Source organism: Eutrigla gurnardus (genome assembly GCF_963514095.1).
Source record: "Eutrigla gurnardus genome assembly, chromosome: 11".
Classification (NCBI taxonomy): domain Eukaryota; kingdom Metazoa; phylum Chordata; class Actinopteri; order Perciformes; family Triglidae; genus Eutrigla; species Eutrigla gurnardus.
Window position 1 is genome coordinate 1,308,799 of NC_139925.1, and position 27,315 is coordinate 1,336,113.

General features: G+C 45.8%; 1 protein-coding gene across 1 annotated transcript; it reads left to right on the plus strand.

The window, feature by feature from the left end:
- Nucleotides 1-65: 65 nt before the first annotated feature.
- Nucleotides 66-10,473, plus strand: prkn (parkin RBR E3 ubiquitin protein ligase). Its single transcript, XM_084021446.1, has 11 exons — nucleotides 66-200; nucleotides 2,052-2,215; nucleotides 2,322-2,562; nucleotides 3,771-3,886; nucleotides 5,440-5,523; nucleotides 5,607-5,722; nucleotides 5,900-6,036; nucleotides 6,322-6,383; nucleotides 7,982-8,212; nucleotides 8,291-8,408; nucleotides 10,188-10,473. Exons 1-11 carry the CDS (start codon nucleotides 194-196, stop codon nucleotides 10,289-10,291), a joined length of 1,380 nt encoding a protein of 459 aa, XP_083877572.1. The 5' UTR covers nucleotides 66-193; the 3' UTR covers nucleotides 10,292-10,473.
- Nucleotides 10,474-27,315: the final 16,842 nt, after the last annotated feature.

Here is a 27,315-nt window from a genome sequence, read left to right on the forward strand (position 1 = left end):
AAACAATTTATTAAAATGCATAAACACAGTTCACTTCCGGTTCTTTCCCGTGACGTAATTTCCGCGTTACCACACCGTAGTTTTACTCCATGGTTTGTGTACTGTGTTTGAGTGAAGCGGGACTACAGTACCCAGAGTGCACCGCGGCGGGCAGACTATAAACACGCATGTAGACTGAAGGACGAAGTGAGTGATGATCGGTGAGTCCTGTTCGCTTTTACCGTGGTTCTGCAGTGGTTCTACTGAACTATAGTCTGCTGAGTTCTACTGTGGTTCTACTGAACTATAGTCTGCTGAGTTCTACTGTGGTTCTACTGAAGTATAGTCTACTGTGGTTCTACTGTGGTTCTACTGAACTATAGTCTGCTGAGTTCTACCATGGTTCTACTGAAGTATAGTCTACTGTGGTTCTACTGAACTATAGTCTGCTGAGTTCTACTGTGGTTCTACTGAAGTATAGTCTACTGTGGTTCTACTGTGGTTCTACTGAACTATAGTCTGCTGAGTTCTACCATGGTTCTACTGAAGTATAGTCTACTGTGGTTCTACTGAACTATAGTCTGCTGAGTTCTACTGTGGTTCTACTGAAGTATAGTCTACTGTGGTTCTACTGTGGTTCTACTGAACTATAGTCTGCTGAGTTCTACCATGGTTCTACTGAAGTATAGTCTACTGTGGTTCTACTGAACTATAGTCTGCTGAGTTCTACTGTGGTTCTACTGAAGTATAGTCTACTGTGGTTCTACTGTGGTTCTACTGAACTATAGTCTGCTGAGTTCTACCATGGTTCTACTGAAGTATAGTCTACTGTGGTTCTACTGAACTATAGTCTGCTGAGTTCTACTGTGGTTCTACTGAAGTATAGTCTACTGTGGTTCTACTGTGGTTCTACTGAACTATAGTCTGCTGAGTTCTACCATGGTTCTACTGAAGTATAGTCTACTGTGGTTCTACTGAACTATAGTCTGCTGAGTTCTACTGTGGTTCTACTGAAGTATAGTCTACTGTGGTTCTACTGTGGTTCTACTGAACTATAGTCTGCTGAGTTCTACCATGGTTCTACTGAAGTATAGTCTACTGTGGTTCTACTGAACTATAGTCTGCTGAGTTCTACTGTGGTTCTACTGAAGTATAGTCTACTGTGGTGCTACTGTGGTTCTACTGAACTATAGTCTGCTGAGTTCTACCATGGTTCTACTGAAGTATAGTCTACTGTGGTTCTACTGAACTATAGTCTGCTGAGTTCTACTGTGGTTCTACTGAACTATAGTCTACTGTGGTTCTACTGTGGTTCTACCGAACTATAGTCTGCTGAGTTAATAATAATAATAATGAATTTTATTTGTAATGCACTTTATATTGAGCAAACAATCTCAAAGTGCTACATAAGAGAAAAAAAAAGAAAAAGAAAAGTAAAAGTTAAAATTTGGAGAGAGAGCGTCTCTCCAAAGGAAACAACTAATGAAAGGCTTTTTTTAAAAAGGTAGGTTTTTAGGCCTTTTTTAAAAGTGTCCAGGGTCAGTGGTGCTCTCAGGTGGTCAGGGAGAGCATTCCAAAGACAGGGAGCGGCGTGACAGAAAGCTCTGTCTCCCATGGTTCGGAGTTTGGTCCTTGGGATCTGCAGGAGGTTTCTACTGTGGTTCTACTGAAGTATAGTCTACTGTGGTTCTACTGTGGTTCTACTGAACTATAGTCTGCTGAGTTCTACCGTGGTTCTACTGAACTATAGACTACTGAGTTCTACCGTGGTTCTACTGAACTATAGTCTACTGAGTTCTACTGTGGTTCTACTGAACTATAGTCAACTGAGTTCTACCATGGTTCTACTGAACTAAAGTCTACTGAGTTCTACCGTGGTTCTACTGAAGTATAGTGTACTGTGGTTCTGCTATGGTTCTACTGACCTATAGTCTGCTGAGTTCTACCATGGTTCTACTGAACTAAAGTCTACTGAGTTCTACCGTGGTTCTACTGAACTATAGTCTACTGAGTTCTACCTATACTACCTACCTATGTACCCCTGTATCAGTAAAAGTACACCTTGTCTCCAGTGTTTGTGCGGTACAACCTGGGCCCGGTTTTCCCTGTGGAGCTGCAGGAGGAGGTGACTGTGGCCAAGCTGAAGGAGCTGGTGGGGAGTCAGCAGGGAGTCCGACCGGAGCACCTCATCGTGCTGTTTGCTGGGAGGGAGCTGAGGAGCACCTCCACATTGCAGGTGGGGAGCAACTCCAAGATGAGAGAAAGAGGTGCAGTATGAGGAGGAGTCCTCATCTCCTCTTATGATATGAATCATTGTCTCCTTTTCTCTCTCCTCCTCTCAGGGTTGTGACCTCCCAGAGCAGAGTACCGTCCATGTGGTCCTCCCTCCATCAGGTTCCTCCTCCCTGATTCTCCTCCCAGATGAGGAGCAGGTCAGTCTGACCAGGCTGGACCTCAGCTCCTCACGCCTCCCCTCCACCTCCTCCAGCATGCCACTGATCCTGGAGGGGAGGGATGGAGGAGGAGCTGGTGAAGGAGGAGCAGGGGCGGCCAGAGAGGAGGGGCAGGCTGCAAGTCTTAAAGGTCAGGAGACCTGAACCACTACTAGAGTACTGAAGTCCTGCAGGAGACCTGAACCACTACTAGAGTACTGAAGTCCTGCAGGAGACCTGAACCACTACTAGAGTACTGAAATCCTGCAGGAGCACTTTATTACCAGAGCGGCGACACTGTGGCTGACCTTTAAGACTTGAAAGAATATATAGTTTATAACATGAGAGAATATATATAGTTATAACATGAAAGAATATATAGTTATAACATGAAAGAATATATATAGTTATAACATGAAAGAATATATATAGTTATAACATGAAAGAATATATAGTTTATAAAATGAAATAATAGTTATAACATGAATGAATATAGTTTATAACATGAAAGAATATAGTTATAACATGAATGAATATGTAGTTTGTTACATGAAAGAATACAGTTAATAACATGAAAGAATATATAGTTAATAACATGAAAGAATATATAGTTTATAACATGAAAGAATATATAGTTATAACATGAAAGAATATATATAGTTATAACATGAATGAATATATAGTTATAACATGAAAGAATATATAGTTATAACATGAATGAATATATATAGTTATAACATGAATGAATATATAGTTATAACATGAAAGAATATATATAGTTATAACATGAATGAATATATAGTTATAACATGAAAGAATATATAGTTATAACATGAATGAATATATATAGTTATAACATGAATGAATATATAGTTTATAAAATGAAATAATAGTTATATTATGAATGCATATGTAGTTTGTTACATGAAAGAATATATAGTTTGTAACACGAAAGAATATATATAGTTATAACATGAAAGAATATATAGTTATAACATGAAAGAATATATATAGTTATAACATGAAAGAATATATAGTTTGTAACACGAAAGAATATATATAGTTATAACATGAAAGAATATATATAGTTATAACATGAATGAAGATATAGTTTATAAAATGAAATAATAGTTATAACATGAATGAATATATAGTTTATAACATGAAAGAATACAGTTAATAACATGAAAGAATATAGTTTATAACATGGGAGGTGCAGGCTGCAAGTCTTAAAGCTCAGTTAAGGAGGCCACAGTGTCAGTACTGCTCTGGTAATTAAGTGCTCTTGCAGGACTTCAGTACTCTAGTAGTGGTTCAGGTCTCCTGCAGGACTTCTGACTGTGGTTCTCTGTTGAACAGGTGTGTGTAGCCACAATACTTTCTTTGTGTACTGTAAAAGCTGCCGGTCCATCCAACCTGGAAAACTGAGAGTTTGTTGTAGAAGCTGCAGACAGACTACACTGAGGATCAGCAGGGTGAGTTATAACATGAAAGAATATATAGTTTATTACATGAAAGAATATATAGTTTATAACATGAAACAATATATAGTTTATTACATGAAACAGGAAACTGGTGAGTGCAACGATGACGTTGATGGAGAGAGTCTCTGTGGTGGCAGACCACTGGAGAGAGGAGGAGGGAGGTCAGGACAGAGAGGAGGAGGGAGGGTCAGGAATGAGAGGAGGAGGGAGGTCAGGACAGAGAGGAGGAGGGAGGGTCAGGAACGAGAGGAGGAGGGAGGTCAGGACAGAGAGGAGGAGGTGTCAGGACAGAGAGAAGGAGGAGTCAGGACAGAGAGAAGGAGGGAGGGTCAGGAACGAGAGGAGGAGGGAGGCTCAGGACAGAGAGGAGGAGGGGCGGTCAGGACAGAGAGGAGGGAGGTCAGGAACGAGAGGAGGAGGAGTCAGGACAGAGAGGAGGAGGAGTCAGGACAGAGAGAAGGAGGGAGGTCAGGAACAAGAGAATGAGGGAGGGTCAGGAACGAGAGGAGGAGGGAGGGTCAGGAACGAGAGGAGGAGGGAGGTCAGGAACATGGGGAGGAGGGAGGGTCAGGAACGAGAGGAGGAGGGAGTGTCAGGAACGAGAGGAGGAGGGAGGTCAGGAACGAGAGGAGGAGGGAGGTCAGGAACGAGAGGAGGAGGGAGGGTCAGGAACGAGAGGAGGAGGGAGTGTCAGGAACGAGAGGAGGAGGGAGGTCAGGAACGAGAGGAGGAGGGAGGTCAGGAACGAGAGGAGGAGGGAGGGTCAGGAACGAGAGGAGGAGGGAGTGTCAGGAACGAGAGGAGGAGGGAGGGTCAGGAACGAGAGGAGGAGGGAGTGTCAGGAACGAGAGGAGGAGGGAGGTCAGGAACGAGAGGAGGAGGGAGGGTCAGGAACGAGAGGAGGAGGGAGTGTCAGGAACGAGAGGAGGAGGGAGGTCAGGAACGAGAGGAGGAGGGAGGTCAGGAACGAGAGGAGGAGGGAGGGTCAGGAACGAGAGGAGGAGGGAGTGTCAGGAACGAGAGGAGGAGGGAGGGTCAGGAACGAGAGGAGGAGGGAGTGTCAGGAACGAGAGGAGGAGGGAGGTCAGGAACGAGAGGAGGAGGGAGGTCAGGAACGAGAGGAGGAGGGAGGGTCAGGAACGAGAGGAGGAGGGAGTGTCAGGAACGAGAGGAGGAGGGAGGTCAGGAACGAGAGGAGGAGGGAGGGTCAGGAACGAGAGGAGGAGGGAGTGTCAGGAACGAGAGGAGGAGGGAGGTCAGGAACGAGAGGAGAAGGGAGGGTCAGGAACGAGAGGAGGAGGGAGTGTCAGGAACGAGAGGAGGAGGGAGGGTCAGGAACGAGAGGAGGAGGGAGTGTCAGGAACGAGAGGAGGAGGGAGGTCAGGAGATCAATGGGAGGACACTTGCAGAACTAGAACTAGAGAAGAACCAGACAGGAAGTTGGCTTGATTGTTCCTTCATGTTGTTGAGAAGTGTATCATGTCATGATGATGGTGATTATAATGAATGTGATGTCATTTCCTGTCCCTCTCTCTGTCTCTCAGGGTCCTTCCTGTTGGGATGACGTCCTCATCCGAGGTCGAATCCAAGGCGTCTGTCAATCAGATGGTTGTCATGGCAATGAAGCGGTAGTGGGCCATGACTTCTTTCATGACTTCTGTTTAGCTGATCCAGTGTCATTCTGGGAGATGAAGTGTGTTTGTGTTTGCAGGATTTCTACATGAAGTGTGCATCCCATCCGACCTCCGATGATGACACCTCTGTCGCCCTCGACCTCATCATGCCCAACAGCAGAGACGTGCCCTGTATGGCCTGCACCGACGTCATGTAATACACACACACACACACACACACACAGTCACGGCCTCTCTGCTTCCTCACTGGTTCCACGTCTGTAGACGGAGACCCGGCTGCAGCATTAGGATGCTAACTGAAGTTCTTTAGAAGGGTCTACTTTCTGTGATTACGGAGGAATCTCTGTGTAAAAGGTCTTGTGTCTCTCAGGGACCTGGTCCTGGTCTTCCAGTGTCAAGAGCGCCATGTGATCTGTCTGGACTGTTTCCATCGTTACTGCCAGACTCGACTGAGTGAGCGTCAGTTTGTTTCCCATCCTGTGATTGGCTACTCTCTGCCGTGTGCTGGTGAGTCTCACCATGAACTAGAACACATCTTTACCATGTATCTGTGTAATACATGTGTAGTACATGATTTTTAGATAATAAAGAGTAGATTATAATCATTCTCTGAAGGATTAACGGATGGGACAAGATTTGAAGGTATCAGGAGGGTTAAACATGTCATAATTATCATGTGTTTAATATATTCCTATTTAGCATAATAAACATGTGTTTGGATACTTATATATGTAATGACTGTCTTTAAATAGAGTTATGTACATAATAAACGCGTGATCTCTGTGTCTCCAGCCGGCTGCATCAACTCTCTCATTAAAGAGTTGCATCATTTCAGGATTTTGGGAGAAGAACAGGTTTGTGTGTATGCACATTTCTGTTAATGTTGTTTGGACACAATGGTGTACATTACATGTATAATGATTACATGATTGTTCCAGTGAAGCAATATTTAGTTATTTAAGAGAAGTGTGTGTGTGTGTATATATATATATATATATATATATATATATATATATATATATATATATATGTGCGCACGCACACACACACACACACACAGTGACATTTCATACCTTTTCAAAAATTGTACCGTATAGCCACAAATTTAATCCATTCATAATCTGCCATTTATTATTCCTTGTGCTAAATTATTAAAGTAAAAAATAATATATAATATAATATAATATAATATATAAATATATAATTTGTATGCATATTATATTTAATTTGTTAAATAATTCTTCCATTATTGTTGTATTTATACTGTAATAGTCCAAAATTATGTGAATATGTATATCGCATAGTTTTAGTGAAATAACAGTCTTTGCCTCATTGCCTCTAGAAACAGGAAAAAACAGCGTGACAGTCAAATAACACATATTATCTCTCTAATGCACTTTGCCCGTGACAAGAGAAACGTACAGACACTAAACTGAAACTGTGTGTGGTTAATGGCTATAACTTGTGAGAGGTGTGTGTGCAGAGTTGGACGACACAGAGGATGCTCATTGCTCACTTCACTTCGTCAGTCATCTTGCAAGAATACACCGTGCACAAAGGAATACCGCTGCAAAACCTACTCACCGGACCGGTTGTTTACTCCCTGTCTGTCAAAAAGTGAGGTTTGGTGAGACGAGCAGTGGCCGTCTCCAGCAGCTTAGCGTTCAGCAGCAGGGCATGTCCGGGCACGTCAGGGCAGGCAGAGTGAGGGCACGACCGACCAAGGTACATCTAAATTATTATTATTTTGTTTTATTTATTATTATTTTTGGCCACACAGACACACACACACACACTCTTTGGGGGGGAAAATCACTTTGACAAAAGGGCACTTTGGGCATTAAGGGGCAAAGGGGCAGGTGCTCCAGCACCCTCCGCCCCCCCCTCTGCACGTGCCTGTTCTTATCCCTCTGGTCTCAGTCGCGTCTGTGTCTCCCTCCTCGGACACAATCCCCGTCACATCAAAATCAAACTTCCTCAAATACTCTAGCAATACATTAAATCCATGTTAGGAGCGGAAAGATGTCATTTACCTTCAGATCACCGTCCGCTCCGTCCAGCTGACGCCGTGGACAGCAGCAGCAATGTGTTGTCACTCGCACTGCGTCTTTTTATTCGTGATCCCGCTGCTGTGGCCACTAAATTAAATTATTGTCCGGGCCTCACCTCCCCAACAAGTGTCTCTTTCTCCGTTTCTGAAAAGTTACGTTTCTTTGCTTTTTCCTGACCTGTCGCCGTGATTCACCACACGGAAACGATTGCATGCCGGCTCATTAACATAGTAAAATGTGGGCGTGTACAGGGCGGGATTCAGGTACGCACACTTGTAGGTGATCCTGTGAATTTTTTTTTTTTTGGCGCACGCAAACTTTGGCTTTTGGGCGTACGTACACTTTTAGTAAGGATCCTACGCAGTTTCATAAATGAGGCCCCTGGTCTCTGTGTCCCTCAGTATGGGCGGTACCAGCAGTATGGGGCAGAGGAGTGCCTGCTGATGATTGGAGGACTGATGTGTCCGTCACCCCGGTGTGGGGCGGGGCTTCTACCCCCTGATGACAGCAGGAGGGTGCAGTGTGACAGACAGCTCGGATGTGGCTTTGTCTTCTGTAAACACTGCAAGGAGGACTACCACGAGGGGGCGTGTCCCACCGAGCAGGTCCCGCCCACCATTGACGCCTCTCATGTGAGCTGACCAATCACAGTGCTGACCAATCACAGAGCTGATAAGTCAGATAAATTACCCTCTCATCGTCCTCCTCAGGGTTTCGTGGTCGACGAGGAGGCGGCTCTCAGAGGCAGGTGGGATCGAGCCTCACTACTCCTCCTGCAGCAGACCACCAAACGCTGCCCCCAGTGTTCAGTTCCTGTGGAGCGGGACGGTAACTGGTTTATAATGAACTGGGGTGAACTGTTTAACTGGTGTGAAGCAGTTTAAACTGGTGTGAACTGTTTTCAAACTGGTGTGAATCTTTGTTGAAATCTTTCAGTGGGTGCAGTCGAATAGTCTGTTTTGCTTAGGAAGGTTCCTAACTGAAGAAGTGACCCGGAAGTAAACAAGTGGCCGCCATGATAAGAGCTGTTCGGATTCTCTAAATGCAAAGGAAAGGAGCTCCAATGCTTCCTTTCAGAGCTCCCTAGCATAGGATGCAACGGACCTTCCTATGCGAAAGGAAAGGAGATTACACCGACCCACAATTCTTTGCGAGAGCAACATTAGGCTCGTTCGACTTGATGCAGCCGCCTGCAGCGCGCTACCTAACGTGATGTATTGTGGGTTGAAGCGATGCATGATGGCTAGAATTGTGTCCGACTTAGCAGCCAACTGCAAAGACATCACAGGGTCGCGACCATATCACGTGACCCAAAACATCGCAGGAACAAGTTTTTAAGAGCCGCTTCTTGCAGCGCTTGGCAGCGCGGTCCACGGTGGCTGCAACTGGCTTGTCCTCACCTCCGCTACAGCGGAATGGTTCTCATTGGTTAAAAGTTCAATGACGTGTGTTCAGGTCCGCACTCGGCGGCCACCTTGTGGTGAAATGATACTTTTTATTTTGGTCGCATTGATCTCATGGCTTGATCTAAAGTTCCGTGCATTGTGTTGTGAGTCGGCCTATTATATGTGAGGTCTGGTTAATACAAACATAGAATGATAATACAAATATACTGGAAAAAAGAATGCCTTCCACATGTTGCCTTGCATGTGTGTGTGTGTATTTATGTATATATGTATGTGTGTGTGTGTGTGTGTGTGTGAGTGTGTGTGTGTATTAATATATATATATATATATATATATATATATATATATATATATATATATATAACATATCTCTTTGGTTTGCTGCTGTGTTCTATCGCTTGAGCACTATAGTCACGTTGACTTTGTTGTCCGACTTGACGGCGTTTGGCTGCCGTCTCTTTTAGAGCCCGCCCCCTCAGACACCTGCAGCTCTCGTCGGCGTGATAAGTCAAGTCAAGTCAAGCCAAGACCATCCCGAACAAGCCTATTTAAAGTGCCGCACACCTCGGCCGTTCATGAAAACAAACGATATGTGTATTTGCATATTTAACGATGACTTTCATGCAGACATATAGTAATTGGAATAGTGATAATAAATGTGTGTGGACAGTGATAATAATTGACTGGTATTTTTTTATTTATTTCAATCATGTTACAAATGTTTGACAAAAACGAAACTAAAACCACAAATGAAACGTAAATAAAGCAAACAGGAAGGAGGAGCTGCTGGACCTGAAGCCGGTCAGTGAACCAGCTGTTGATAAAACCAACATGTGGAGAAGTGGACGACGCGCTTTTTGTAGTCCATTATTGTAGTTTCTCCAGCGCAGACGCACGTCAATCACCGGTGCCGATCATCAGCTGTCAATCATCAGCGGCCGCGATATAATGACGTAGCTTAGTGAAAGTCCGGTCGGATTCTCTGAGCACCGCGGTCGACTTTTCCTAAATCCTTTGGAGTTCTCCTATCGCCTTTCCTTAACCCCGTGACGTTTTCCCCAGAGGTCAAGGAATAGGAGATAGGAATAGGAGTTAGGACCTTACTTTTTTAACTATTCGACTGCACCCAGTGTTCTTGTTCTTAATTGTGATGAAACAGGAAGTTGCTCCTGTGTAATAGAGTGTTGTCTCCCCCTGCAGGTGGCTGTATGCACATGCAGTGTCCTCTGTGCAGGTCTGAGTGGTGTTGGCTGTGTGGTATTTCCTGGAACACAGAGTGTATGGGAAACCACTGGTTCGGATGAAACGCACTCCCGTTCAGAGATGCTCCACTTCCTGTTGTCTGTTCCTGATGAAACATCACCAGATGTTGTAGTCATTTATCAGTATACAGTATATATGTTTTCAACATCAGAAGGTTTCAAATAGTTTTAAATTGAGTTTTAAATCGTGTCCTGTCTCATTAAAATATTATATATATATATTATTCACATGTGTCAGTCATATTGGTTTCTGGGACAGATGGCTTAAAGATAAAATAGAACTTTAATCATCTGAAGAAAAACTCTGCTAAATGCTGGTGCTGCTGGTAGACAGTGGACTGGACCCTTCAGGTGGGACTGGACCCTTCAGGTGGGACTGAACCCTCCAGGTGGAACTGGGTCACCGCTCCAAACAATGGACCAAGTATCAGTCTTGTTCTCCAGTGAAGGTAACGCCCTGGGGTCAACCAGGAGGAGCTGGAGGACATTGCTGGTCTAGAAGACTCTGCTAAGACTGCTTCCCCCCAAGACCTGGATAAGAGCAAGGGGAGGGATGACAGTATGATGATGAAGAATGAAGAAGAAGCAGCATCATGAATAATTTCTCCTCGTTGGTCGCATGTTTCATGTTTGGTACATTTTCACACTTTAATTCGTTTTTACTAAAACTATTAATTAAAACCATGAATTAACTCAACAGGAAGTCTTCTTTCACAAACGGGAAGTCTTCTTTCTTTGGCTCCTTACATTCATTGTTTGAAGTCGACTAAATGATAAATAATTAATGTGTTGCTTGATGTATGGTGTCATATTAATTTAAGTGGTTCCAGCGGTATTTAAGAGTTTATATCCATCAACTTATTACAGATAAATCAATCGGTGTATCAATAAACGTCCTGATTGCTATGTCATTCTGCTATCACTGTTTTTTTTAAATTCAGTTTCTGTCTGAATAAAGAAGACTGCTTTGTTCAGACCTGGATCTGGACCCTGTGCCCTGGACCTGGACTCCGTGCCCACTGATAAGATGAACCATAAATCTTTAAGCAGCAGGCTGATAAACGTCACAGTCAGCCGAATTTATGGTTTTATTTTGTGCAGCTGAAGCTCAGAAACAAACGGATCCAGATCAGCTTGGTACTTAGAAGCACAAGGTGAAGAGCAGATCCAAAGACAATTCCAAGCTGATTTTAGTTCTCATCAATCTGGGTACAGCAGGTTCTCAAAGTCCAACAAATTCCACGAGGTCTGGCAGGTTAAGGAAAGTCTGGAGTTCTGACCTGAACAGAGGCTCAGCACAACCAGGATGAAGAGGGGGTCCCAGGCTGGTCTGTCAGGTCTTCAGAATCCTGGACTGGAGTTGGAGATGACAGGAACCACCAACACAATCCGGGTGAGTCTGAGCCAGAACCAGAGCCATGACCATCTGCAGTGTTTGTTTTAGTCTGAAGGAAGTCCCAGCTGGCCTGCACGGTGGTGTAGTGGGTAGCACTGTCGCCTCACAGCAAGAGGGTCCCAGGTTTGATTCCCGGGTCGGCCCGGGTTCCTTCTGTGTGGAGTTTGCATGTTCTCCCCGTGTAAGCGTGGGTTCTCTCCGGGTTCTCCGGCTTCCTCCCACAGTCCAAAGACATGCAGGATGGGGATAGGTTCATTGGTGACTCTAAATTGGCCGTAGGTGTGAATGTGAGCGTGAATGGTTGTTTGTCTCTATATGTTGGCCCTGTGATAGACTGGCGACCTGTCTGTCTCTACATGTCGGCCCTGTGATAGACTGGTTACCTGTCCAGGGTGTACCCTGCCTTCGCCCAATGACAGCTGGGATCGCGACCCTGAATACAGGATAAGCGGTAGAAAATGGATGGATGGATGGAAGTCCCAGCTGGGTGGAGCACAACTCATGATGATAATAACAACAACAATATTATTAATAATTATAATATTGTTGTCCGTCTATGTGTGATAGACTCTGACTCTGTCTGCCTTCAGGTCTATGTATGTCCTCAGGTCTCTGTCTGCCTTCAGGTCTCTGTCTGTCCTCAGGTCTCTGCCTTCAGGTCTCTGTCTGCCTTCAGGTCTATGTATGTCCTCAGGTCTCTGTCTGTCCTCAGGTCTCTGCCTTCAGGTCTCTGTCTGCCTTCAGGTCTCTGTCTGTCCACAGGTCTCTGCCTTCAGGTCTCTGTCTGCCTTCAGGTCTATGTATGTCCTCAGGTCTCTGTCGGCCTTCAGGTCTATGTAAGTCCTCAGGTCTCTGCCTTCAGGTCTCTGTTTGTCTTCCAGTTTGTATTTGTTTTCAGGTTTCCGTATATCATCAGGTCTCTGTTTGTCATCAGGTCTTGGGGTGTCCTCAGGTCTCGGGGTGTCCTCAGATCATGAGGTGTCCTCAGGTCTCTGTATGTCCTCAGTTCTCTGTATATCTACAGGTATCAGGGTGTCCGCGGGGGTCCAGGTCCTCTGTGTCAGGAGCAGTGAAGGCTGTAGCTTGGTGGAAGTCATACTCCTGCAGCCGCTGGAAGCAGAGAAGAGGAAAACTGACAGGTGACAAAGATTCAGAGTCCAGGTCATTTTAGATGTGGATTAGAAGTTTAATGTTGCTTATTAATGTTCAGGTATTCAGCCAGAGAGCAAGTACAGAGGTCTGGCTGAGGATGATGAAGACCAAAGAGATGAAACTGACACAACCAATACAAAACAACAGCTGAATATAAAACTGCTGAATCATTTTAGACAACTGGCTGCTACCAACCAGGACACTGACCAGGTAACACGAACCAGGTAACATTAACCATTAAACACGAACCAGGTAACACCAACCAGTAAACACTGACCAGGTAACACTAACCAGGTAACACTAACCAGTAAACACTGACCAGGTAACACTAACCAGGTAACACTAACCAGTAAACACTGACCAGGTAACACTAACCAGGTAACAATGACCAGTAAACACTGAACAGGTAACACTAACCAGTAAACACTAACCAGGTAACAATAACCAGTAAAGACTAACCAGGTAACAATGACCAGTAAACACTGACCAGGTAACACTAACCAGTAAACACTGACCAGGTAACACTAACCAGTAAACACTGACCAGCTAACACTAACCAGGTAACACCAACCAGTAAACAGTGACCAGGTAACACTAACCAGGTAACACCAACCAGTAAACACTGACCAGGTAACACTAACCAGTAAACACTGACCAGGTAACACTAACCAGTAAACACTGACCAGCTAACACTAACCAGGTAACATTAACCAGTAAACACTGACCAGGTAACACTAACCAGTAAAGACTAACCAGGTAACAATGACCAGTAAACACTGACCAGGGAACACTAACCAGTAAACACTAACCAGGTAACACTAACCAGTAAACACTGACCAGCTAACACTAACCAGTAAACACTGACCAGGTAACACTAACCAGTAAAGACTAACCAGTAAACACTGACCAGGTAACACTAACTAGGTGACACTAACCAGTAAACACTGACCAGGTAACACTAACTAGGTGACACTAACCAGTAAACACTAAACAGGTAACACTAACCAGGTAACACTAACCATTAAACACTAAACAGGTAACACTAACTAGGTGACACTAACCAGTAAACACTGACTAGGTAACACTAACTAGGTGACACTAACCAGTAAACAACACTCACCAGGTAACACTAAACAGGTAACACTGACCAGGTAACACTAACCAGGTAACACTAACCAGTAAACAACACTGACCAGGTAACACTAACTAGGTAACACTAACCAGTAAACACTAACCAGGTAACACTAACCAGTACACACTGACCAGGTAACACTAACCAGTACACACTGACCAGGTAACACTAACTAGGTAACACTGATCAGGTGAGTATGTGTCCACATGTCTCTGTGTGTTGTGTGCAGGTGAACCTGGACTTCGTTGACCAGCTGATCTCAGATGGAGCCGATCCAAACAGCTCAGACAGATATGGACAGACCATCCTGCATGAGGTTAATATGATTTTTATTTGTTCACTGACTTTATACATGTTAAACAAACATCAACAGAACAACTTAGTAATGTGACTGATTCAGTGTTTAGGATGTCCCTGTATGTTCGCGGTGGTTTCTAAGGTTCCTCATATAATCCTTTATTTATAGAAACAAACTTTAAATTGCATTATTATTATTCATTAGTTATTATTTATTATTTGTGTGATAATGTGTGTTCACCGTGAGACACACTAACTCTAATGTGCTTCAGATCTCCAGGGTATGGAATGTGGATGTGATGCGGTTCTTCTTGGACCGGGGCTCAGACCTCCTCCGGCCGGATCAGTTTGGGGTCACAGCGCTTCATGTGGCCTCTGCACTGGACTACTGGGACATGGTTAATTTCCTGCTGGACCGAAAAGGTCTGTGTGGAAGTCCAGGTCCAGTCCAAAAGCTATCTGTCTTAGTAGAGTCAGTTCACAGTGGCAGAGGATCATGGGTACTGTAGTCATGGATGAGCTATTAAACAGATCTATGGGGCTCTGGTCCTGCAGCCTGCTGACCCCTCAGAGTCCTGGACCCGAGCCTCTACAGACACAAAGTGACTACAAAGAGACATAAACACCATATATGATGTGGATGGTTCAGACCTTCTACATTGGTTGGTTTTTAGAGTTTCAAAGACTCATGGGAGCTGTAGTTGTTGAATGTATAGGTCAGATCAGATGCACCTATCCTGATCAGTAGGTATGTGCGTGTGTTGTCTTCAGCTGATCCAGAGGCTCAGACTCTTCTGGACCAGCAGAGTCCTCTTCATTATGCTGCCAAAAACAATGCTGTAGGTTCAATCAGACTGCTGCTGAAGGCCGGAGCCTCCATCAGCTGCACAGACTACAAACACAGAACACCACTGCAGCTTGCTGCCAACCTAGGTACCACTGACATCACCACTGACATCACCACTGAAATCACCACTTTCTTCTGACTTGATTGACTCTACTGACCCCGGGGTTGTGTATGCTTTCAGAGCACAGTGAAGCAGCTCAGGTACTGTTGGAGTCCGGGGCGGAGGCAGGGTTGATAGACTCTGATGGACAGCTCTGTATAACTGCTCTGATTGATCGGATGAGTCCAGTGGTAACAATAACAATGTCTCGCCTATTGACAGATGACAGTGCTGTGATTGGTCCAAAATTGTATCCTGGTGCTCTGATGAATGTGGTTGCATGTTGTGTCCAGGCCCAACGGGCACTCAGTCAGTTCCATGTGACTGACAGGATGACCAGACATCAGTACTACTACCTGAACCTACTGGAACCAGAACCACCTGGGACCAACCTGCAAGGTAACACTGCTACTACTGCTACTTCTGTACTACTACAGGTTTACTACAGTGGTGCTGCTACTCAGACTCACCCGTAGGCTACTAGTGCTACTACAGGACTAGTGTAGGATTACTGCAGTTGTCCACTCCTCTCTTCACTGGTCCTTCACCGGCCCTTCACTATTTTCAATTAAATTGTATTTATAGTGTCATATCACAACAAAAGTTATCTCAGGATACTTTCCACATCGAGCAGGAATAGAACAGGATCAGGACTAGAACACGCTTGTGATTTCAATGAATCTTTAAAAGTAACAAAATTACAAGGAGCAACAGTTACAGCGCCACCTAGTGGAGAGAGGAAACTGCCTTAACAGACTTTTCGGCAGAAATCTCAAGCAGACCAGGATCTTGGGTTCCATCATTGGCCTCTCATTGGCCTCCCACTTGTCCTCCACTGATCCTCTATTGGTCCTTTCCTGGTTCCCTATGAGTTCTCTATTGGTCCTTCACTGGTCCTCCGTTGGTCATTCAATAAGATACCCTGGCGATCATAATACTGCGATACCACTGCAGTACTACTATAGTACACAGACAATACTACCACTAATGATACTGTGCTATCTAACTCATTGACCTGTCTGCCTGACTCTACTTGTCTGTCTGATTAAGCATCTTTTGTGTTTTGTAGATGCAGATGCAAGTGAGCCGTCATCTGCTGTAAGTTTCATCAGTTACCTGTAATCCAGTTCAGTGTGGAGCTCGCTGAACTGGATCCTCCCCTAACCCGAACTCTAACTGGATCCTCCCCTAACTGGATCCTCCCCTACCCCAAACTCTAACTGGATCCTCCCCTAACTGGATCCTTCCCTACCCTGAACCCTAGCTAGATCCTTCCCTACCCCGAACTCTAACTGGATCCTCCCCTAATTGGATCCTCCCCTAACCTGAACCCTTACTGGATCCTCCCCTAACCTGAACCTTAGCTAGATCCTCCACTACCCCGAACCCTATATGGATCCTCCCCTCACGCGAACCCTAACTGGATCCTCCCCTACCCTGAACCCTAGCTAGATCCTTCCCTACCCCAAACTCTAACTGGATCTTCCCCTAATTGGATCCTCCCCTAACCTGAACCCTTACTGGATCCTCCCATACCCTGAACCCTAGCTAGATCCTCCCCTACCCCGAACCCTAACTGGATCCTCCCCTACCCTGAACCCTAGCTAGATCCTCCCCTACCCCAAACTCTAACTGGATCCTCCCCTCACGTGAACCCTAACTGGATCCTCCCCTACCCTGAACCCTAACTGGAACTCCACAGTTAAAGTTTTTTCCGATTGCTAAATGACGGCGGTCTTCAGCTACATGTGTAAACCTCTAAACCAGTCTGCATCAGCAACACCCACCTGAGCTAAACAATTCACATCAGCTGCAGAACAGACAGTGCTGCAAAACGCTGTGAACCATCATCATGGCGACAACACACACTGTCACTCAGACCACACTGAGAGGAAAAACATTACCATCAACAGCAACACACAAGTTAGACACTTCTTAATACTAAACACATCTTTACAGTTTGAATTGTTTCAGTGAAACAGGAAATAGAGTTTGGTCACATGACCTGCTGCTGTGCAGACTGGTAGAGTTTGATCATGTGACTCCAGTTGTGACCGCTGTCGTACAGTAATAGGTTCAAGACATTAAACTGACAACTGTCTCTTTACCTGTCTGTCTTTCTACCTGTCTCTCCATGTCTGTCCTGTGGCTCAGCTGGAGGTAGTGGTGCAGCAGCGGAAACTGGACCTCATCATGAATCCGGTCTTTCTCAAACTGATCCAGGTCAAGTGGAAACTATACGGCAGGTAAACTCCACTGTGATTGGTTTGATTTATTTTACATCATTGCTCTCAGGTGCAAAGTGTTGGCCTACCTGTCTGTCTTTCTTTACCTGTCTATCTCTCTGTCCATCTTTCTCTGACTGTCTATGCTACTGCCAGGCTGGGGGCGTGGCTTCTTCTTGTCCTCAACTTCCTGTTCAACGTCTCCTGGACAACCGTCGCCATCTCTGTGTCTGTGTACCGAGACTCCGATCGTTATGTCCTCCCCCAGGTGACCTGTCTGTCTCTAACTGTCGCCACCTGTCTGTCGATATCTTTACCCGTCTCTCTGTCACAGGACTGGTGGCGTGTTCTCCTCGTGGTGCTGGCACTCCTGTTGACTCTGGAAGAGGTGCTGAGGGAGGTGCAGGACATCCTACGCTCAAGGAGGAAGCTCCGCCTCTGGCAGCAGTGGGCGGATCGTCGTCTCCATGACGACCTGAGCTGCTCACATCCCATGTGGCCTCAGGTAGAAAAGACCATTTCAAAGGGACAGTTCAATATTTAGTGAAGTCTGTATAGTAAATATGTGTGTGTGTGTGTGTGTGTGTGTGTGTGTGTGCATGTGTGTAGGAGAGAGATTTCCTTTTGGATCAGAACAAACGGATTCACAGGATGAAAGGAAGCTACAGACGGGACCTGTGGTAACACACACACACACACACACACACACACACACACACACACACACACACACACACACACACACACATTAATATATGTATGTATCTATATGCCAAAAATGACAAACATTTATAAATATTAAAATATTAAAATAATTTGACCCACAGATTGGAGGCATAAAGGTTTTGTGTGTGTGTGTGTGTGTATCAGGAACGTCTCTGATTGGCTGGTCTACTCCCTCCTGACAGTGTCCTTCAGCATCCACCTGGTGGACGTGCTCTGTCCGTCCGTCCATCTTCACACCACCAGCGTGCGCATGTTCTCTGTCACCATCATCTTCATGTGGCTGAGACTGATGAAGCACGTCAGAGCCTTCAGGTGATGTCACCTCACTGTTAACATGACAACAGGACAGTTCAGGGTATCCAAAGATCCTCTCAGCCACAGTCTGGAACATGAAGGGGACAAAACAATAGAGTCCCAAGACCACTGAGGGCCCCTAGACAGCCGCTGAGGGTCCTAAAACCACTGAGGGTCCTAAAACCACTGAGGGCCCCTAGACCTCTAAGCGTCCTGAGACCACTGAGGGCCCCTAGACGGCCGCTGAGGGTCCTAAAACCACTGAGGGTCCGGAGACCACTGAGGGTCCCGAAACTACTGAGGGCCCCTAAACAGCTAAGGGGCCCGAGATTACTCATAATCCCAAACATTTTCAAATCAGATCAATGGTGTGTGTGTGTGTGTGTGTGTGTGTGTGTGTGTGTGTGTGTGTGTGTGTGTGTGTGTGTGTGTGTGTGTGCGTGCGCGCGCGCTCTTGCAGGTTGATGGGTCCTTTCATCGTCATGTTGGGAAACATCATCGGGGATGTGATGCGTTTCCTGTTCCTGTATGCTGAGATCTTTATTCCCTACACCTGCAGCTTCTGGATGATATTTGGAGGTCAGTAGACGCGTTTCCAATCATGCATGCGCATGCATTTGCCTCGCATAACCAGGCATTCTGGGATAAAAACGTCAGAAATGCTGGTGATAACTTCCCTTTGCGACGTGTCACATGGCTTTAAAAACTTGCGGTATCTCCAGGGTACCTCCCTCTGCATGCTTTTCTGTGCAGATGGTCTCAAATAAGTGCGGACATAAGACACTCCCCTCAACGTTGCCCTAGTTGGTTAGAATTACCACGTGGAATTTCCCACGTGAGAAAATTCCTCACCTTTGCTCCTCAGCCTCCATCAACAAGGAGAGTTACAAATGCCTCGAATTTGTCCACGACGAAGAAAGCCAGCGCCACAGGGCAGGCCATATTCTTTGTGCAAAGTCCGTGAAGTGCACCTGTGTCCGACTTGACGTGGTGGGAACTTGTTTATGACGAGTTTCGACGGATCCTCTCAAGTCTCGTGCATGCAAAGGCGCAAATGCATGCGATCTGAAACGCAGCCAGTCTGTGTGAGTGACTTCCTTTTTCCTGTTTCCAGCTCCTTTGAGACTTCCTGTTTCTTGTGTCCAGTTCCTTTGAAACTGGCTGCCTTTCGGATCGCATGCATTTGCACCTATGCATGCACGAGACTTGAGAGGATCCGCCGGTTCCCACCACGTCAAGTCAGACACAGGTGCACTTCACAGACTTTTTTTTTTTTTTTTTTTAAACTTTATTAATAATTATATACATAACAAAAACTGTCGAGCCAGGGGAAACTTCACGGACTTTTCACAAAGAATATGGCCTGCTCAATGGCGCTGGCTTTCTTTGTAGCTGACGAATTCGAGGCATTGGAACTCCCCTTGGAACTTCCTGTTTCCTGTCTCCGGCTTCTTTGAGACTTCCTGTTTCCTGTCTCCGGCTCCTTTGATTGGTTCCTCGTGGTTGATAACAATAAAGTTTATTTATAAATGTATGAAAGCAAAAATGATAAAATACAAAGATACACATAATCCAACCAAATAAAGGATTATTATACACATAAACACATATAAACACACTTAAATATATATCAAATGATTAATGTACCTATTGATCATTAACCTCATTGATTACTATATTCCTTGATTGATGGAATCATCAATGTATGAATCATGATTAATGGACTACTCGTCTCTCTGAAGGCTCACCCTCAGTTCCCAGCATGCAGTCTGTTTCCAGCCTGCTGTACAGTCTGTACCGCATCACCCTGGTAGACGAGTACGAGTTTGATGCCATGTCCTCCGTGGACGCCGTCATGGCGCCGCTGCTCTGTGGGACGTTTCTGGCCGCGTCCTCCATCCTGTGTGTCAACATGCTGGTTGCTCTGCTCACCGACACCTTCCAGAGGTCAGAGGTCACACCTACCTGTCTGTCCTCACCTGTCTCACACAGCCCCACTGCCCCAAATGCTTCCTCCCCTCCCCCCTCACTCCCCTGCAGTGAGCTCTCCTTGCAGCACCCCTCCTCCCACTCATCCTCCTCCTCCACCCCGCATGACTGTGACTACAGGCCAGGTTAGGAGACAGCTGGAGAGACTTCCCTGACGGCATCGGCCCCAGGATCCTGAAGACCTGTGCCTGTGCCTGCCAGCTGTCTCCTGTCCTACAATACCTCTTCAACCTGAGCCTGGGTCAGGAGAGAATACCGGTGGAAGATGTCCTGCCTGGTTCCTGTTCCTAAGAAGTTGACACCATCCGACCTCAGTTACCATCGACCAGTTGGCCTCACATCCAACGTGATAAAGGTGCCCATCTGATGTGCCGTCCACACGTAGCAAAACAAACTTTTTTTCTCCGTTTTGCCTTGGCGTCGTTTCAAGAAAATCCGCGTCCAGACAAATCCACTGAAAACGATTCAGCGCGCTGTAGTACATATTCCAGGCCCTTATGCGGCGCTGTTTCTGCTACAAAAACGCAGAAGAAGAGATGGAGCTTGACCAGATGTTTGCCATTGCTATGGCAACATGTGAGAGTTACGGCTAATCTCCACCCGACCACCCGATCAATAAACACCCATAAGATGACAATTTGGCCCGTATAAATAAAACCAACCATAAGCATCAACAGCCGTCACCCTAAGGACCTTGACGAGGCGTTGTCACACGTTGGGATGGATTAATTAGACAAATAAATGCCTACATTCATGGGAAGTTCATGGGAAACGGCTCCGTTTTTTTCATACAGTGGCCTTAAACCGCTGTCGTACAGACAAGCAGAATATCTGCTACGAGCACGGAGGCCGCCGTTATTATGAGACGTCGCGGGGGAAGACGTCAGGCTCGAGGATCGAGGGGCGGGCCAATGACGTCAGCGTATTCGTTTTTGCCGTCTACACGAAAACGAACACGAAACGGAGGGGTGCCGTTTTTTTCTTTTCCACCCTGAGAGCTGGTTTCAAAAAAGTGCGTTTTCAGGCCGCGAAAAACGCCAGATTCGTATGGACGGAAGGGCGAAACGCCTCAAAAAACGTTTTTGTATGGACACCCCTTAAGGCCACAGGTGAGAGCTCTGCTAGACCCTCTATAAGAGGCCGTCCATACGAAGACGTTTTTTGTGGGTAAACGCACAAGTCTTGTGCATTAAGTATTATTGAGGGACAGGAGGGGGAGTACAGAGCACTGGTGGACAGCTTTGTGAAGTGGTCTGGACAGAATCACCTGCGGCTGAATATCAGCAAGACCAGAGAGATGGTGATCGATTTTAGGAAGAAGAGTAGAACCTGGGTGTTACCATCAACCACAGACTGGACTGGAGATCCAACACTGAAGCTGTGTACAAGAAGGGGATGAGCAGACTCTACTTCCTGAGGGAGCTGAGATCCTTCAACGTGTGCAGCAAGATGTTGGAGATCTTTTATCAGTGTGTGGTGGCCAGTGTTCTTTTCTTTGCTGTGGTTTGTTGGAGGAGCAGCATCAGAGCCAGTAACAGACTCAACAAACCTACCTACCTGTTATAAAGTCGGCTGCAAACACTGAACTGAGGACACTGACCAAACTGTTATCTATCATGGATAATCAATAATCGTGGATCATCCTGACCAACCCATTCCACCCCACCCTAGTCAGACAGCGGAGCACCTTCTCCAACAGGCTGCTACAGATACAGAAAATCCTTCCTGCCACAAGCCATCACATTCTACAATACCTCCCTCACCTCTGCCTGACAGAGACAACTACTCATTTCTTGTATACTTGTATGGTGTATTATTGTTTATTGGATACACTGTATCCTGTCTTTCTATTTATGTTTTGTTGTACAGAGTGTTTTTTGCTGACCCACTGCTGCTGTGTCAAAATCATTTCCCAGTCTGGGACTAATAAACCTGTCTGTTACCTGTCTGTTCTCACCTGTCTGCCCCTACCTACCCGTCTGTTCTCACCTGTCTGCCCCTACCTACCTGTCTGTTCTCACCTGTCTGCCCCTACCTACCTGTCTGTTCTCACCTGTCTGCCCCTACCTACCCGTCTGTTCTCACCTGTCTGCCCCTACCTACCTGTCTGTTCTCACCTGTCTGCCCCTACCTACCTGTCTGTTCTCACCTGTCTGCCCCTACCTACCTGTCTGTTCTCACCTGTCTGCCTCTACCTACCTGTCTGTTCTCACCTGTCTGCATCTAACTACCTGTCTGTTCTCACCTGTCTGCCCCTACCTACCTGTCTGTTCTCACCTGTCTGCATCTAACTACCTGTCTGTTCTCACCTGTCTGCCCCTACCTACCTGTCTGTTCTCACGTGTCTGCATCTAACTACCTGTCTGTTCTCACCTGTCTGCCCCTACCTACCTGTCTGTTCTCACCTGTCTGCCCCTACCTACCTGTCTGTTCTCACCTGTCTGCCCCTACCTACCTGTCTGTTCTCACCTGTCTGCCCCTACCTACCTGTCTGTTCTCACGTGTCTGCATCTAACTACCTGTCTGTTCTCACCTGTCTGCCCCTACCTACCTGTCTGTTCTCACCTGTCTGCCCCTACCTACCTGTCTGTTCTAACGTGTCTGCCTCTACCTACCTGTCTGTTCTCACCTGTCTGCATCTAACTACCTGTCTGTTCTCACCTGTCTGCCCCTACCTACCTGTCTGTTCTCACCTGTCTGCATCTAACTACCTGTCTGTTCTCACCTGTCTGCCCCTACCTACCTGTCTGTTCTCACGTGTCTGCATCTAACTACCTGTCTGTTCTCACCTGTCTGCCCCTACCTACCTGTCTGTTCTCACGTGTCTGCATCCAACTACCTGTCTGTTCTCACCTGTCTGCCCCTACCTACCTGTCTGTTCTCACCTGTCTGCCCCTACCTACCTGTCTGTTCTCACGTGTCTGCATCTAACTACCTGTCTGTTCTCACCTGTCTGCCCCTACCTACCTGTCTGTTCTCACCTGTCTGCCCCTACCTACCTGTCTGTTCTCACGTGTCTGCATCTAACTACCTGTCTGTTCTCACCTGTCTGCCCCTACCTACCTGTCTGTTCTCACCTGTCTGCCCCTACCTACCTGTCTGTTCTCACGTGTCTGCATCTAACTACCTGTCTGTTCTCACCTTTCTCTCCTGTCAGGGTCCATGATAACTCTCAGGCCAACGCTATGATGCAGCAGGCCGCAGTCATCCTACAGGTGGAGGAGTCCATACCCCTCCTGCGCCGTTTCTATGACAACCACTACATCTCCAACCACTGTGCGCCGCTGGTTGAAGCCCACGATAACAAAGTCACCGAGAACTCCCGGTACCATAACGAGATGGACGTCATCACGGCGCAGATCAAAGTGTGTGTGGATGACAGATAACGTTCATTTAAAGTGAAGATAAGGAGGTAATGTGTGTGTGTGTGTGTGTGTGTGTGTGTGTGTGTGTGTGTCCTCTAGGCGACTCTGGACCAGTTTGTGGTCTTGCAGAGTGACAGGGAGACACTCGGAGGTTCTGGGTGAGATATATCTTCTTCTGTCCTCCATTAAACACACTCAGGTCTCACTGCAGCACCATGTGATTAATCCGCTGCTGAAAATAGTCCCAATTCAACGTCCATTTACAGAGGACTTGATGTTTGCCTCATCTGCGCCGCTCCTGTTGCCTAGCAACCAGCTGTGGTTGACCATAAAGAGCATGGAAGAGGAATGGTTCTTCTGATCTTCTGATGGAGGAGACGCTTCACAAAGATTTCAGGCTGAGAGTTTATTCTGATCCTCACAGAGGCCGTGTTGGTTAATGTGCCATTGTCACTATGAATCCTGGCATACGTTGGACCTGTCCATCAGTTGGATCCTCTTAACCAGGAAAAGAAGTCCACAAGGGACACATTCAGTCTCCAGATGGACCTCTGAGGGACGGATGCTGGACTGGGACACATTCAGTCCTCAGGTGGTCCTCAGGTGGTCCTCTGGAGGACAGATCCAGGACTGGGACCCAGCAGTGTGTCTACCTAATTGCCTGATGAAAATAAATGTTTGTGTTTATAAAGATTTTGAATATTTAAATCAGCAGGAACGATAAGACAAATCCTAGCAGCCTTTTTGTGTGCAGGTCTCACATTTGTTCTTTTCGCTACCAGAATCCAGCCAGACCAGAACCAGGAGCTCCAGGATCAGATACGGCTGAACCCGAAACTCCAGGACCAGAACCTGCTGAACCAGGAGCTCCAGGCTATTCGAGTAGAGCTAAAGCAACTCCGGACTCTGGTCCAGCAGCTGGTTGAGAACCGGACTGGGTCAAGCTAACAGATCTGAGTCTGAGGAGATGGACAGATGTATCTTTGTAATTTCTAGTCTTTGTCCTGTGAGTCTTTCTAGTCTTTGTCCTGTGGGTCTTTCTAGTCTTTGTCCTGTGAGTCTTTCTAGTCTTTGTCTTGTGAGTCTTTCTAGTCTTTGTCCTGTGTGTCTTTCTAGTCTTTGTCCTGTGGGTGTCTTTCTAGTCTTTGTCCTGTGAGTCTTTCTAGTCTTTGTCCTGTGTGTCTTTCTAGTCTTTGTCCTGTGAGTCTTTCTAGTCTTTGTCCTGTGAGTCTTTCTAGTCTTTGTCCTGTGTGTCTTTCTAGTCTTTGTCCTGTGGGTGTCTTTCTAGTCTTTGTCCTGTGTGTCTTTCTAGTCTTTGTCCTGTGGGTGTCTTTCTAGTCTTTGTCCTGTGAGTCTTTCTAGTCTTTGTCCTGTGGGTGTCTTTCTAGTCTTTGTCCTGTGAGTCTTTCTAGTCTTTGTCCTGTGTGTCTTTCTAGTCTTTGTCCTGTGAGTCTTTCTAGTCTTTGTCCTGTGTGTCTTTCTAGTCTTTGTCCTGTGAGTCTTTCTAGTCTTTGTCCTGTGGGTGTCTTTCTAGTCTTTGTCCTGTGAGTCTTTCTAGTCTTTGTCCTGTGAGTCTTTCTAGTCTTTGTCTTGTGAGTCTTTCTAGTCTTTGTCCTGTGAGTCTTTTTAGTCTTTGTGTCTTTTACACCAGTAAAATAAAATTATGTGATGTTTTTGAGAATAGGTTAATTGATAACTCTAAATTGCCCGTAGGTGTGAATGTGAGCGTGAATGGTTGTCTGTCTCTACTCTTCTAGACTGGCGTCCTGTCCAGGTGAACCCTGCCTTCGCCCAATGATAGCTGGGATCGGCTCCAGCCCCCCCGCGACCCTGAATACAGGATAAGCGGTAGAAAATGGATGGATGGATGGATGGATGTTTTTGAGAGACTCGTGATGTAAAGTACATTTCTTGTCTGAGCTCCTTTACTTTACTGACTAATAACTGGTTATGTATTAATATATATTTCTATATTTCGATATTATAGATTAAACAATCAACAGAATATAAAATAATGAAAAACGGATCAACACATGAATACATACATTTTTATTCTGCATTGTGGACTTTAACTTTGGTATTTTACTTTGACTAACATTGTGAATGCAGTACTTTGAACTGTATCAGAGTATTTCTATACTGTGATAGTATTACTCCCTGAAGTACCAGATGTACTTGGGTTTGTACATGTGATCATCTACAGCTGATATTCAACATTAAACATGAAATTTGGAATCAAAACCATCATCATCAATGGTAAATCTCTGTTTTCTGTTTGGTGATTCATGAGACATGAACAGGAACTAGTCTACTCTGGTTTTACCACATGGTGGTCCTGTTGGACCCTGATCCCAGTCTGTTTGTCCCGTCGGACCCTGATCCCAGTCTGTGTGTCCTGTTGGACCCTAGACCCAGTCTGTGTCTGTCCCTCCAGTTTCTAACTGGAGACCCCGTCCACTGTTCGATGCTTTGGCTCAGCGGTAGAGTGATTCTTCCTATATCAGAAGATCTATGGTTTGAATCGCAACTCCTCCAGTCCACGTGCTGAGGTGTCCTCGGGCTGAGGTGTCCTCGGGCTGAGGTGTCCTCGAGCTGAGGTGTCCTCGGGCCAGATGACCCGGATGATTGATCAACCTGAAGCTCCCGATGAACCTGAAGGCAACTGATGGCAGATGCTGGTGATAAACAGAGCTGATGATGTGAGGACAGACAGGATGGACATGTTAGACACCAGGAATAACAATGAGCAGCAGCCTGTCTCTTCCTTTCTGTCTCTCTGATAATATACAGTCATATTAATCAGCTGTTTAAACATCGATGTTCATGCTCGTCAGCGGTTCTAAAGACAGTTTTCACCTAACGAAGGAAAACAGACTCATGATCTGTGACAGATGAAGGAAAATAAAACAGACTCCGCATCTGTGACAGACGAAGATATGACAAAGTAAAGATCATTATTTACATTATGGCGTCAAAGATTAGTCTGGTTTTCACCATACTAAGGTCAATCTTTTAAGATTGAACATTAGTCTGGGGAAGCTGCGCTTTGTTTCTACTGCTCAAGAGGCGGGATCAATGGGCATCGTTCAAATGAACGATGCCCATTATGTTTCGTCATCGTCACGTCACCGGCCAATAGCGTGCCAGGAGAGAATGGCCGTTTCTGATTGGAGCCAAAGATTCTGGCAATGTAACAGCGAAAGTAAGCCTGAGGGTGTCCAGCCTAAACTGCCGAGCGAAATCCAAATTTCCCGGAAGTTCAGGCAGGGTTCACCCAGCCTAGTCAAAGATGTAAATTGTGAAAAAAGAAGGAAAGAACATACATATTTAAAGAAAACAATCTCTCTGCATGTATTTGGGTGTTTTTGATGTTTCCTGTATTTGTGTATTTTATTATTATAATTTATTTTAAGAGTGACTCGTATTATATTTATTCATTTAATATATTTAATGATGATTCTGCTTGTGTCTCATAGACGTCTTCACCGGTTTGTGCTGTTTAAAAGCGATGGACCCGCCCCCTCAGCTGTTGATGATTTCCGG